The 14,947-nt window shown below is 41.9% G+C and overlaps 1 protein-coding gene across 2 annotated transcripts in view; it reads left to right on the forward strand.

The window, feature by feature from the left end:
* The window catches only part of PREX2 (phosphatidylinositol-3,4,5-trisphosphate dependent Rac exchange factor 2), a 430,245-nt gene that overhangs the window by 222,855 nt on the left and 192,443 nt on the right, over positions 1–14,947 (forward strand). For both annotated transcript variants that reach the window (XM_040432527.1, XM_040432528.1), the window contains exons 19-20: positions 477–562; positions 10,408–10,544. In XM_040432527.1, coding sequence (XP_040288461.1) covers positions 477–562; positions 10,408–10,544 — 223 coding nt within the window. The remainder of the gene's footprint in view (positions 1–476; positions 563–10,407; positions 10,545–14,947) is intronic.

Consider the following 14,947-nt stretch of genomic DNA (forward strand, 5'->3'; position numbering starts at 1 on the left):
CAAAAATATAGTTTAGAACTAAAAAAGTCACATTTATGTCATAGAAAAGCAAGTTGCTATGCAGTGTAGTATAATGCAGTCGGCAGTATGATTATGCGGTATAATAAGGCATCAAAATGAAAAACTTTTCAGCTTTATAATAATTCTCTCAAATATATGGTTTGCTAGAAATTCCTCCCTTATTACAGTTTCTGCATAAAACCTTTTGATCTAATATTTATGTGCCGCCTCATGTTTGATGTATTGTGAAAATAATTTCATTTTTTTTCTGCAAAATGGTACATAATAGAATTTATTATTAGAGATTGTATTTTTCCTTGCATCCATAAAAATTTCATTTCCACTGATATATATGATACATGCAGGTGAAATAAATTATAACAGTACCATATACGCCGCTAAAATTTATGTCATATCATAAGAGTTTTGGACTTTTTTCACATTTTAACAAATAATTTACTTTATTTCTTTGCCAGGACGGTAAAAATTCCAGATTCACCAGAGGGACTCGGCTTCCAGATAAGGGGTTTTGGACCATCTGTTGTACATGCTGTGGGTAGAGGTACAGTTAAGTTTTAGTAATACTATCTACTCTCCCAATCAGTCTGATTATGCAATCATCGGAAAATAAGGATGTCAGGGTGTCTGAAAGTAAGAGTCTTTTACCAGGGCAGATATTTTGGCCAGTAACGTGTGGTGATCAACAATAAGAGCATGTGAATCAGTACCCACAGTGGTCAGTGGCATGTTTACACAGGGCAGCAGTCGTAAATCTGTCTATAGTAATTCTGTCTATCTATGTATATATCTATCTATGCTGCCTAACTATCCATTTAACCATCTATCGTATAGTTATTTGTCTGTGTATCTTTCTAGGTACAGTATGTTCTTTCTAATACTTTTCAATTTTGCTTTATCACTTTGTCTCCTCACATTTTGTTGGGCACCATTTCAACAGCTAAATATGGTTATCTATAGTTTTCTAGAAGCTTACAGAAATTTAATGGATGTTACTCTTCTGCTGGCTGAATAGATCTGCAGATGACTCCGATGTTACACTTCTGCAGACTGGATAAATCTGTAGATGTCCTGGATGTTACTTTTCTGTAAGCTCAATAGATCTGTAGATGTCCTGGATGTTACTCTTCTGTAGGCTGGTTAGATATGTAGATGTCCTGGATGTTACTCTTCTGTAGGCTGGTTAGATATGTAGATGTCCCGGATGTTACTCTTCTGTAGGCTGGATAGATCTGTAGATGTCCCGAATGTTACTCTTCTGTCGGCTGGATAGATCTGTAGATGTCCCAGACGTTGTTCTTTTGTAGGCTGGATAGATCTGTAGATGTCCCAGATTTTATTCTTCTGTAAGCTGGATAGATCTGTAGATGTTCCGGATGTTACTCTTCTGAAGGCTGGATAGATCTGTAATGTAAACTGTAATTAGTATTCAAAGGCACACAGACAGCATCCTCCGATACAATCGATCACTAGATTGAAATCCGGACTTCAGCTCCAGTCGAAGCTTTTGCCTTCTAGATATTATGCAAGACAACTCGACATAGTGAAGTACCGCAGATATTCTAATAATCACGCTTTTCAACCCCTTAGGGATGCATGACGTACCGGTACGGCATAATTCCCGAGTCCTTAAGGACCCATGACGTATCGGTACGTCATGTGTAGTTCCGATCACCGCCGCCCGGCGGTTTGCGGCTTTTACCTGGTGCAGCGGTGGTGCCATCGGGTCCCCCATGGAGCTGTGGGGGGGACCCGATGGCATGGAAGGTAGCGCCTTCCGGTGAAGAGCCTGTGAGATCCAGCCCCCTGGATCTCACAGGCCGGAAGCTGTATGAGTAATACATACAGTATTACTCATACAGCAAATGCATTCCAATACAGAAGTATTGGAATGCATTGTAAAGGAATATACCCCCATAAGTTCAAGTCCCAAAGTGGGACAAAAAATAAAGTGAAAAAAAAAGTTGAAAAAATAAAGTTTTCCCCCCAAAAGTAAAAATAAACAAAAACGTCATTTTCCCCAAATAAAGTTAAAAAAAATTGGTAAAAAATAGGGAAAAGTATATATATTAGGTATCGCCGCGAACGTATCGACCGGCTCTATAAACATATCACATGACCTAACCCCTCAGATGAACACCATAAAAAAACACCTCATCTCGCAAAAAATGAGCCCCTACCTAAGATAATCGCCCATAAACTGAAAAAACTGTGGCTCACAGAATATTAGAGACACTAAAATATGATTTTAATTTTTTTTCAAAAATTATTTTATTGTTTAAAACTTACATAAATAAAAAAAGAAGTATACATATTAGGTATCGCCGCGTCCGTATCGACCGGCTCTATAAAAATATCACATGATCTAACCCCTCAGATGAACACCGTAAAAAAAGTTTTAAAAAAACTGTGCTAAATAAAAAAAAAATTGTCACCTTACATCACAAAAAGTGTAATAGCAAGCGATCAAAAAGTCACACGCACCTCAAAATAGTGCCAAAAAAACCGTCATCTCATCCCGCAAAAATCATACCCTACCCAAGGTAATCGCCCAAAAACTGAAAAAATTATGGCTCTCAGACTATGGAAACACTAAAACATGATTTTTTTTGCTTCAAAAATGAAATCATTGTGTAAAAATTAAATAAATAAAAAAAAAGTATACATATTAGGTATCGCCGCATCCGTGACAACCTGGTCTACAAAAATATCACATGATCTAACCTGTCAGATGAATGTTGTAAATAACAAAAAATAAAAACTGTGCCAAAACAGCTATTTCTTGTTATCTTGCCTCACCAAAAGTGTAATATAGAACAACCAAAAATCATATGTACCCTAAACTAGTACCAACAATACTGCACCCTATCCCGTAGTTTCTAAAATGGGGCCACTTTTTTGGAGTTTCTACTCTAGGGGTGCATCAGGGGGGCTTCAAATGGGACATGTGTCAAAAAAAACAGTCCAGCAAAGCCTGCCTTCCAAAAACCGTATGGCATTCCTTTCCTTCTGCGCCCTGCCGTGTGCCCGTACAGCGGTTTACGACCACATATGGGGTGTTTCTGTAAACGACAGAATCAGGGCCAAAAATATTGAGTTTGGTTTGGCTGTTAACCCTTGCTTTGTAACTTGAAAAAATTTATTAAAAGGAAGTCGAATGGATTTACCGTTTGGGTACATTACAACCGACCGGATTTAATGTTGAGTTTGATATTAAGACTTGTATAAAGTGAGTAATAAGTGTAACACATCTTGGGGTTCGATGTCTGGGTTTATGTTTGGTGGAAAGCGATGCGCTTAGCCCTTGGGATCCCCTTTGGATGGAAGAGAGATCGGGAACTGAAGGGACTGCATCACATGATTGGAATAGAGAAGTGGGAGGGAGGTATGTGATTTAAATATTATGTGGATAAATGAATTAAGGGAATAGTTGTGGCGATAAGTTGGTTGAGAAGGTATGCAAGGTGAGCATTAATCATGAGGTTGCCAGGATGTTTAGAAGGCAAATTGTTGTTATTCAGCTATTTGATTATAGAGGTTTTATTGACAATGCCTATAGCATTATAAAATGAAGTGTTTTTAGCTTAGTATGGAGTTGCCCCTGACGAAGCGAAGAGCGAAATCCGGGTCGGGCAGGCGGAGAAACCAGATTCATTTTAATTGGTTTCATATGAATTTGCCTGTTTTAACATTGTGAGTATAATTAAAAAGCGTGATTATTAGAACATCTGCAGTACTTCACTATGTCAAGTTGTCTTGCATAATATCTAGGAGGCAAAAGCTTCGACTGGAGCTGAAGTCCGGATTTCAATCTAGTGATCGATTGTATCGGAGGATGCTGTCTGTGTACCTTTGAATACTGACATTTCCACTGAGGATTTAGGAGTTGCGCGGTCTTTTATGCAACATTTGGGACTAAGTGTGAACCTGAACCTACCTCACCATAGACTTGCTGCGCTCCAGGAGGAATTGCGGTTTGAGACTTTAGTTTTTGTTTTATTTTTATTCCTTTTTGTACAATTTTATAAATCTATGGATAGATCTGTAGATGTCCCGAATGTTACTCTTCTGTGGCTAGATAGATCTTTAGATGTCCTGGATGTTACTCTTCTGTAGGCTGAATAGGTCTGTAGATGTCCAAGATGTTACTCTTCTATAGGCTGGAAAGATCCAACTTGCAGAAGAATTAATTATTGTATGTTAGAGAGAATGTGGTACCGTATAGTACTATATATAACCTGTAAGGCAGTCTATCACCATGAAATTTAATCTTAAACCAGGCACAATGCCTTGTAAAGCTAGCTCAGCTGAAAGCAATGATACCTTTGACTTAGCAATCTGTTTTACATTTTGGAGAAAAAGCACTTTTAGTACATGTTCAAATGAGCAGGTGAGTGCACTGAGGGTGAGCCCAAGCTACTCTGTGCACCTTCGCTCCTCTGGCTTCTTCTGCTAGCCCCTCCCTTTTCTTCTTGATTGACAGTGCCTGATTCAGGCATCTCACCTGACCCTGTCCATCAAGAAGGAAAGAGAGGGGGGGCGGAGCTAGACACGTCAGGAGATGGCCCCTTGATCAGGGAGCTCCTGAACATAGTGCTCTCTAATGCCTCTTCTCAGGTACCTACACCCTGCAGACATGGGCAAGGTGAGCAAAGACAGACCGAGGGAGTCCCAAGGAATTCCTCGGCAAAGCAAAGGGCAATCAGAAATGGATAAATACCTCAGGAAGAAGATGTCTTCCCTGGCAAGATGAGATGGTGCCGGTTGCTGCCTCGGCACCCACATACATGGAAGATTCAGATGACGGGAGTTCATGCGCCATGTCTGAGGCGCACAGTAAACATGACTCGATCCCTATCACAAGAGCCTTCCTAAAAGAATCGTTGGCCATGGCCTTTGAGTCAGTAATGAAAGAGCTAGCAGCCATAAAGACCGATTTAAAACCTATGGGGCACAGAGTGGCAGCTTTAGAGAACATGCATACCGCAGTCATTAAACACAGCGGCACCATGCAAACCAACCTGACTGAGATCCGTGACCAGATGAATGCGGTCTTCCTGCATCTAGAAGAACAGGAGACGCAGGAAGAATGTCCGTATAAGAGGAGTTCCAGAATTCGTCCCGACAGACTCCATACTTACCACAGTCAGACACATATTCGCCTCACTGCTGGACCAAAAGAAGGCTGACTTAGTGATCAATGAAAGGGCCCACAGAGGGTTGAGGCCCAAGCCTGATCCGGGCTCTCCGCCGAGGGACATCATCTGCGGCCTATTTAATTACCTCGCCACCGCCGCCATCTTAGCAGCAGCCAGAGATATAGGGGAACTCTCCTTTGAGAATAACAAAATCCTGTGTTAGGAGCCGTTAAACTATCCAATATTGGCCAAATCACAGTCTCTGATCACGCCCCTTCTCTTTGGTAGTTCAGTTAAAAGACATTCCCCCGAGGGCCTGGACATGGAGACTAAATTAAACTCTTCTAGAGAGTAAACTGGACAGAGGCAGACTGGAGAAGAAGCTGGACACATTTTTTTAAATAAATAATCCCCCCTAAATGGCCAAGCCTGGTCTGTGGGAATCCCTCAAGGCTTACATCAGAGGTGAACTTATAGCTTTGGGGTCTTAGGTGCATAAGCAGAGAACAGCCAAAATAGATTACATTCTCTCTCAACTGTCTGCATTAGAAAATATCAACAAAACCTCTTCTTCTAACACCACCTACGCTGACATTGTAAAGCTTCATTCCCAACTGAAAGACCTGCTAAATATTCGCTCAGCTAAAGCCTTTTAAGCTGTTAAATATAAGCTCTATCTACATGGAGACAGAGGATCGAAGCTCCTCTCGCAGATGTTGAGGGGCCAAAGGGATAAAGCATTTATTTCTAACATCAAATCTCACTTATCTCAGTAACCTCACTACCACTCCCTCTCTAGCCCAGGAATTAACTAGATTCTACTCCTCACTCTATAATTTACGATCTGGAAACCCAGCCCAGCTAGAACAGAAGATCAACTTCTTTCTGGCCTCTGTCCAAGTCCCCACTCTCTCTGACTTGGACAAAGCTTCTTTATTGTCTCCAGTTACAGACAAAGAGGCATTGGAATTCCTGTCCAGTGTCCCAACAGGGAAATGTCCAGGTCCTGATGGCCTTCCCATCACCTATTACAGGAAAATTTGTAGGACCTTACTCCCTCAAATTGTGGCTATGTGTAACTCACTACTCCAAGGGGCCTTACTACCTCCACAAGCATTAATGGCTCACATCACTATAATACAAAAAGAAGGAAAAGACCCAACAAAATGCAGTAGTTATAGGCCAATCTCATTACATAAAGGGTTTCTGTCATCAGAAAAATCGTTATGTAGCTGGCTGACATTAGCGATATGCTAATGTGAGCAGAACATAACTGTATGACTTATATCTCCCTGCCTACCGCCGTTAGTGATAAATAATGACTTTTGTAATATGCAAATGAGCTTCTAAGTGCTGGTGGGGTGTTGCTGCAGCGCCTAGAAGCTCCGTCCTCTCACCATTTGGCATGAAAGAGCTGGTCTGCGCCGTCCCGTTTATTATTCGGCACAGGCGCAGTGAGTGAAGGATGCTCGCCTGCCGTCGTCCTTCTCTCACTGCGCCTGCGCCTAATACTAAAATGGACGGCGCAGGCGAGGGATTTGCTGGGCACGGAGGAGACCGAGGATGTCAATCACCTTTACAAGGGCGTGCCAAACGGTGAGAGGACGGAGCCTCTAGGTGCTGCAGCCCCACTAGCACCTAGAGGCTAATTTGCATATTATAAAAGTCATTATTTTGCGCGAACGGCGGAAGGCAGGGAGATATAAGTCATACAGTTATGTTCTGCTGACATTAGCACATCGCTAATGTCAGCCAGCTACATAACGATTTTTTTGATGACAGAAATCCTTTAATGTGGATGTGAAATTATGGGCCAAGCTTCTTAGTCACCGTATCGCAAAACTACTTCCCCATCTGATTGGTGAGGAACAAATAGGATTTGTCAAAGGGAGAGAGGGAAAACACAATGTTAGTGGAGTGCTACACACCATATATTATTCTACAAAACACAAAAAAAAATAGTCCTTCTAGGCACAGATGCTGAGAAGGCTTTTGACAGAGTTAACTGGTCCTTCATGGAGAAAACACTACACCACTTTGGTGTCCCCCCACTGTTTATGTCAGCCATTTTCTCCCTTTATAACTCACCCTCTGCCAAGGTCCTGGTCAACTTATTTTTTCCCCCTCATTCCGTTTCACAAATGGCACGAGGTAGGGCTGCCGTCTCTCTTCCACGCTTTTCATACTGACTTTAGAAATGTTGTTAAGCAAGGTAAGCACTATAATTAGGGGAATGGGAGTGGGCAACAATGTTCACTCCCTAGCAGCATTCGCAGATGATCTGCTACTATTTGTGACCAATCCCAGGGAGGCTATCCTAGAGGTGTTGCAGATATTTGAGGACTATGGGGAGATATCAAATTTTAAAGTAAACTATGATAAATCAGAAATACTGAATGTCACAGCATCGGCAAATCAACTCAGTGTGAATAAGTCCTCCTCATCTTTCCAATGGCCAAGGGAGGCTATTAAACACTTAATTATGATCCCTGCTGACCCAGACCAGCTCTTTCGACTAAACTACTTCCCCCATTTACTAAGATTAAGGCCTTCTTAGGTTCCATCAAAGTCTCCTTCCTTTCCTGGCTAGAAAGAAAGAACCTGTTAGCTACGTATGTCCTTCCACAGATTCTATTTACCTTGAGATGCATTCCCATCTCACTATCTAATAAATTCCTCTCAGATTTTCGTAGCCTCTTCACCACCTTTCTATGTTTAACAAAAAGACCACACCTAGCTTACTCCGAACTAATTAAGAAAACTAGAAAGGGAGGACTCTCTCTCCCTGACCTCCAGACCTACTTACATGCCATACAGTTGGAGAGATGGGCAGCTTTAGCTAGGGTCGACAACACTAGGCTCTACGCAGACATAGAGAGATCCTTGATGGCAGATGAGGCCCTGCACCTACTATGGGTAAAACCTCCAAAAATAAAGAAGAGTCATGATTCCTCTCTGCTTAAGCTGCTTGTGGGCCAATGACTCATTGGCCCACAAGCAAGAAGCAGGGAGGAATTGTGTTCAGATGGAAAAAAATGATGAATATTCGAAATCACGAATATATAGCACTATATTCTAAATATTCGCGAATTCGAGATTAAAATTCGTTATTAGAATATTCGCGCTCAACACTACAGACAACATATTTACCAGCATACTTGCAGTCAGTGACCGCAAAACTACCCAAACCAGTTATAACACCTCTGTCCTTACTTGATTTGGATATAACTAGTAACACTTTTAAAAAGAACTCTCCCCAACCTTACCCTGACCCCACATGGTTAGAAAATGTTGTCCTCCTGCTAGCCTCACCCTCCAAGTGCCACTCACTCCTTTATTCCCAACTGATTTCAGACCACTCACTAGATAGACTCACATACTTAAAGGCTTTGAAAAAGGAACTGCAGATTAAACTGTCCGAAGAAGAGAGTAAATTTATCCTAACCCACTCACATGGCTTTTCAAGATGTATACGCCTTCAAGAAAACTCTTTTAAGATCCTATCCTGTTGGTATAGAACTCCTGATCTTCTCTACAAAGCTCACCTAATATCAGCAGACAAATGTTGGAGATGCCATGACGGGGTGGGAACAAGGTGCATCAAATATGCCTTCTGGAGGAAATGGAGGGTTGGGACCGAGGAAATAGGACCACCTTCCTAAAAATTTGGCAACCCTGGTTAGATTATCATAGCGACTCCTTGAGTACTTAAACACCTGTGGGCCACTCTAACATTCGCACGAATGTTAATGACATCCATCTTTGAATTTTCTGACTTCTACTACCTATAGTGACATGGACTACTGCATCCCTTCAAGGGAAGTTATATAGTTATCCAAACATTATAATACAACCTTGTAATATTTTGAATTCTGACAACTGCACTCTGATATGTATATGCCCCATCTTTGTTGATGGGTCTATGTTTTCGTCCATTTGTTTGGTATTCTCTTTTCTTTTTCTTCTTCTCCTTTCCTTTTTTTATTTAAAAATGTGTCTACATGTCCGAACTTCAGGAGATACTCATCCAGCATCCACGCAAGTTTTACATTACTGGACCTCCCTCTCGCTCAATACCTCTCTAGTACTCTTTCTGTACTAGCTAATGTTTGGACAGTTCTGACACTGGAGCGATGATGTATCTTACACTATGTTATTAGACTAGATTTTGTATGTTCTCTTAAAATTTTCATAAATAAAGAATTTATAAAAAAAAAAAAAAAAGGAAAGGGAAGGGCTGGCAGACAAAGCAGGAGGAGCAAGGGTGCATGGAATGGCTTTGTCTCATCCTCTGTGCACTTAACTGCTCATTTGCGTATGTCTTAAAAGTACTTTTCCTCCAGAATGAAGCAATGGTGAAAGATATCATTATATTGAGCTAGCCCTACAAGGTGTTGTGCCTGGTTTAACTGTGAATTTCCTGGTGACTGACTGCCTTTAATATATTACCCTCATAAGTAGAGGTATACTGTAATATTACTTTTATAATTCTTTGAAAGGAACTGCAATCTCAGGGATGGCAGTTGTAATTCTACATCCTATGAGGTATTGCAGCAATAACATTCTAGCTGCTGTACCAGGCAATGGCTTTGTCCCATACCCCAGGAATCTCTGATATAGTGGTTTAGTATGTATTTTTTGAGAATAGAAGATAGATTTAGACCAGCGAGCTCTAACTCGTCTGTTCATAAAACGGAAAAAATTATGATTTTTGTTAAACAGAGTGCACACAGATGGCATTCATGTGGTGCATTTGTCTTGCGTGCCCGTTCCCTACTATGGGTGAGACTGCAGGGCCCAGGTGGAAAATGGCACTTGTGAATGTGGCCACTGACTATAATATAATGAGTCGATGTTCCACAGTTGAACAGCACCTGGACCTAACATTGCTCGTCTGAATGAGCCCAAACTGTATTCCTCTCCTGATGATGAATGTCTCCTACTCTACAGAAGACAGATACATCTTATTTCAGATTCCATCACAGGGTTTTGGTAAAATAATCCAATTATTCAGTGTCAAAAGGGTTGCAAAACAGTCATTGCCGCAGTTCCGACCTTACCCAAAGTGCACTGGTTTCAACTATTTTTCTGAGTGCTTAAATTGACATATCTCAGCAGTGTGTCATCATTCCAAATTGCTTTTCTCATCTTAAAAGCAACATATTCAACTTAATCAGCAGCTGGCTTGTAAATCAACAACAGCAATGTCATTTTAATTGAGATTGGTAATTTCTCATATTGGGTCCTGCAGGGACAGTGGCAGCAGCTGCTGGTCTTCACCCTGGACAGTGTATTATCAAAGTGAATGGGATCAATGTCAGCAAGGAGAGCCATGCCAGCGTTATTGCCCATGTGACGGCTTGCAGGAAGTACCGGCGCCCCATGCAGGTCAGTCATTCACTTAATATCCTTGATTTATGATGTTGGCACCAGGGAAGATAACACAGCCAATGCACTGTTTTTATGTGTGTTAATATTTTGCATTGAACGTGAATGTAAACAGGTATATATAAAGTCATTTTGTAAGCACGATGGAGGGAATTTATTATTCCACTTCACCAGTTTTGTGGTATTCAAAAAGTCAGAAAACCCATGTCTACGTTGCCCTCGGCAGTTTTTGAAAAGGGGATGTTGTGTGGATGGGATCATCCGCTCCGGCACATTATGGTAAAAAAAAAAATGTTATTTAACATATTAGAAACTCCAACATGTGTTTCATAGTTTAAAGGCAATACAGAAATAATTGTATATACTGTATCATTCTCAGGACAAAGAAGGAAAGAGTAAAGTAATAATAATTGCATGGTACATAAAAGTCAAATGAGATAACTAAAGATAAAAGGGTAACTAACAAAACTAACAAAGAAACAGACTTAGGCTACATTCACACGTCAGTATTTTTCTATATCCCGATTTTCGGTCCGTTTTTTGCGGATCCGTTGTTCCTGAAAATGTTTCCGTATGTCATCCGTATGTCATCCGTTTTTTGCGGACTCGCAAAAAACGGAAACATGTATAAATTTCAATAAGCAAATAAAGTTGTTTGGATTTCTTTGAAAAAAAAAATAAAAAATTAAAATGTAATTTCCAGGAACGGAATCCGCATAAAACGGATGACATACGTAATGACATCCGAATGTCTTCCGTTTTTTGCGGATCCATTGATTTTGTATTGTACCAGGATCCGAATTTTGCGGAAAAGAATAGGACATGTTTTATATTTAAACGGACATGCGGAACGGAACAACGGAAACGGACAGATCAGGAAAGAAAAAACGGAGGCTACTTTCACACTCGCGTTTGGTGGGGATCCGTCATGGATCTGCACAGACGGACCCGTTCAGATAATACAACTGTCTGCATTTGTATTATCTTTAACATAGCCAAGACGGATCTGTCTTGAACACCATTGAAAGTCAATGGGGGACGGATCCGTTTTCTATTGTGCCAGATTGTGTCATAGAAAACGGATCCGTCCCCATTGACTTACATTGTGTGTTTTGGTGTCCGCCTCCAAAGAGGAATGGAGACGAAACGGAGGCAAACTGATGCATTCTGAGCGGATCCTTTTCCATTCAGAATGCATTAGGGCAAAAGTGATCCATTTTGGAAGGGGGGCGGAGCTAGCACCTGCAGTAGATGGCTGCTTGAAGCTGCTGCTCCGTGTATAATATCACCCTTTCAGCCTGGTCATACTGCCTGGTGGATCCAATATGATAAAGATTGGAAGATATAAAGGTGGGGACACCCCAAGACACCATACAAAGGCAATAAGTGGAGGAGACATGGAGAAATTTATCAAGAAAGCCACCTCCACTTACATAGCACGGGAGTCCAAGATGGCGCCGGTTTCACCATGCGAGGCAAGCCACAAACAGACGGAGCTTTTGAATCAAGCACAAGGAGGTGAGGATGAACCCAATAATCTCCCCATATCCTGCACATATTTGAAAGAGGCACTGGCTTCCTCCCTAGCCTCTGCACTTGAGCCACTGAGTACTGACTTGTCGGTTATAAAGCAAGATGTCCGGCACATAGGGAGAGGGGTGGGATCCCTTGAGGACTCTCAGACCGCCATTCTTCAGCACCAAGCAGCGCTTTCCCAGTGAATGCATGCAATCCAAACCAATCTAAACTCACTATATAGTGCCATAGAAGACCAAGAAAATCGCGGGAGACGCAATATTTTACGCTTCCGGGGCATACCGCTACGGGAGACATCCCAAATACAGTAGTCCAGATTCAGCCCTTGAAGTGATTTCTGGAGAGGGCACACAGAGCCCTGAAGCCTAAACCGGCACCCACAGCCCCACCAAGGGACGTAATATGCAAGTTCCTGAGCTTCCCTGTAAAGGAAGCCATTCTTGCCAAAGCACGAGAGACCCGGTCAGTGAATTGGAATGGACATGACATCTTAGTCTTCCAAGACCTCGATCATTCCACTTTGAAAAAAAGAAGAACCTTAAAGCCCCTGACAGATTGGCTTAAAGCACATAACACACCATACAGATGGTCATTCCCCTTTGGGCTCTCCTTTATGTATGAAGGTTGCAGAATATCTATTACCACTCTCCTGGACTTGGACCCAGTCTATGATCATCTGAAGATCAACCCGCTGGATATCTAAAACTGGGACCCCATTCAGGAGCTGACAAATATCCCAGACCTACCACCAAATGAACGCTGGGGCAGACAGCATACTCCAAAACCTCATAAGCACAAGAGAGGTACCTCAGGAGTAACCCCCAGAAGATTACCTATGGGAGAGGGAGATGAACTTGCTTTTGTGCACTTTTACACATGTCATCCTGGGTGTTAACTTTATTTTCCACCTGACCTTTCGTGTCCCCTCTACCTTCTCTTAACACATGCTGCTCTTCTCCCTTTCTGTCTACCTCATACAACCTGATCCTCCTGATCTCTTATTGGATCCTCATCTTGTAAAGGGTGATAATACATGTCACTTCTATCCCCCTTTCCTTTACGTCTAACCCAATTTCACATAGCGTAAGTGCGCTTTTGGTATTGCAAATACCTATATTACATTGTTCCTACTGGTTATTTTCTGTTTATGTTGACTTATGTTTAAGTGGATGCTTCTCTGATTGCTAAGTCTCCAGACGCATGTCGGAGGTCCCCATGACGCCCTCCATTACTATGTTATGGGTTGTTGACTATATTGGGTTTAGCTTAAGCTATCTAGCTCCCTTAGATAGAATCATGGCCTTGTCCTTACCCCAAATTAGAGTGAGATGGCGAACTTGCACATAGCCTCATTTAATGTCAAGGGCTTTAACGCCCCCTCTAAAAGATGCCAGATCTTTTCTCATCTGACAAAGAAAAACTGCTCCGTTCTCCTCTTACACGAAACGCATTTCAAACCACGACCCAAATCTCTCTCACTCTAATTTCCCCAATTGTTTTACTGCGGCTCAAACTCCTCGGCCACTAATGGGGCTAGTGTGGGCTTTCGCAAGGGAACACCTTTCCAATATTGTGCCCATATACAAGATGTTGAGGATAGATATATATTGTTGAAGGGCACTATTGTTAATCAAATGTATATGTTTATTTATATTTATGCACCTAATACCAACCAAATTGCATGTTTTGATGCCCTCTTTCCAATTGTCGAGACCTTAAAAGAAGGTGTAGTCATCATGGGAGGAGACTTTAATATTACGCTGAAGCCTCTTGTGAACTCCTCATCTCAAAAATCTGCCCTCTATCCCCCACTGGGAACCTGCGGAGGGTGCCCTATCCAATCTGGACTCTATCAACACATTTCTCCAATCCGTCACACTCCCCAAATTAGATGAATCTCAGAAGATCTCACTGGGGATGCCGTTCACACCCGAGGAATTACTATCAGCTATAAAACAACTCCCTAAAGGAAAGGCCCCGGGCCCAGAAGGCCTCCCAGCCCTCTATTATCACACCTTTAGCAAATCCCTTCTTCCACACCTGCTAGCTATTTGCAATCAATCCCTCCAGAGATTACCCCTGTCCCTAGACATGACGAAAGCACATATCTCCATTATTCCTAAAGAGGGAAAAGACGCTGCCTATTGCGCCAATTATCGCCCTATTTCCCTACTGAATTTGGACCTGAAACTACTGGCCAAAATTTTGTCAAATCGCCTCTCCCCACTCCTGCCACAGTTGATTCACAGAGACCAGACGGGTTTCATCATGGGCAGAAAGGTAAAAGACAACTCTGCTAGGATCCTAAATGCCCTATATCATGCCAAAAAACACTCACACCCTCTAGTACTTCTCAGCACCGATGCTGAGAAGGCTTTTGATAGGGTCCAATGGGACTTGATACGTCTTACCCTTGACAGGTTTGGCCTCCCAGACACTTTCATACAGGCTATTTTTTCTATGTATCTTAACGCCTCAGCATCAGTGCTTGTGAATGATACTATCTCACCCTCATTCCCCATCAGGAATGGAACTAGACAGGGGTGCCCACTTTCCCCTCTGGTCTTTGTGATGATCATGGAACCACTACTCCAAGCTATTCGCCAGGAAAACAGTATTGTGGTTATTAAATTAGGTAACCAGGAACACAAAGTAGCAGCATTCGCTGATGACCTTTTGATATTAACAACTAACCCGGTAATTTCTTTACCCCTTATCTATGATCTGTTAGAGAGGTTTAGCCCCCTATCCAATTTTAAAATTAATATGAAAAAAATCACACGTTCTGAGCATTGAACTTAGGATACCGATCAGATTAGAACTAGCGGAACACTCCCCTTTCAATTGGAATGCCCCCTACCTAACAT

Source organism: Bufo bufo, chromosome 5 (assembly GCF_905171765.1).
Source record: "Bufo bufo chromosome 5, aBufBuf1.1, whole genome shotgun sequence".
Taxonomy (NCBI): Eukaryota; Metazoa; Chordata; class Amphibia; order Anura; family Bufonidae; genus Bufo; species Bufo bufo.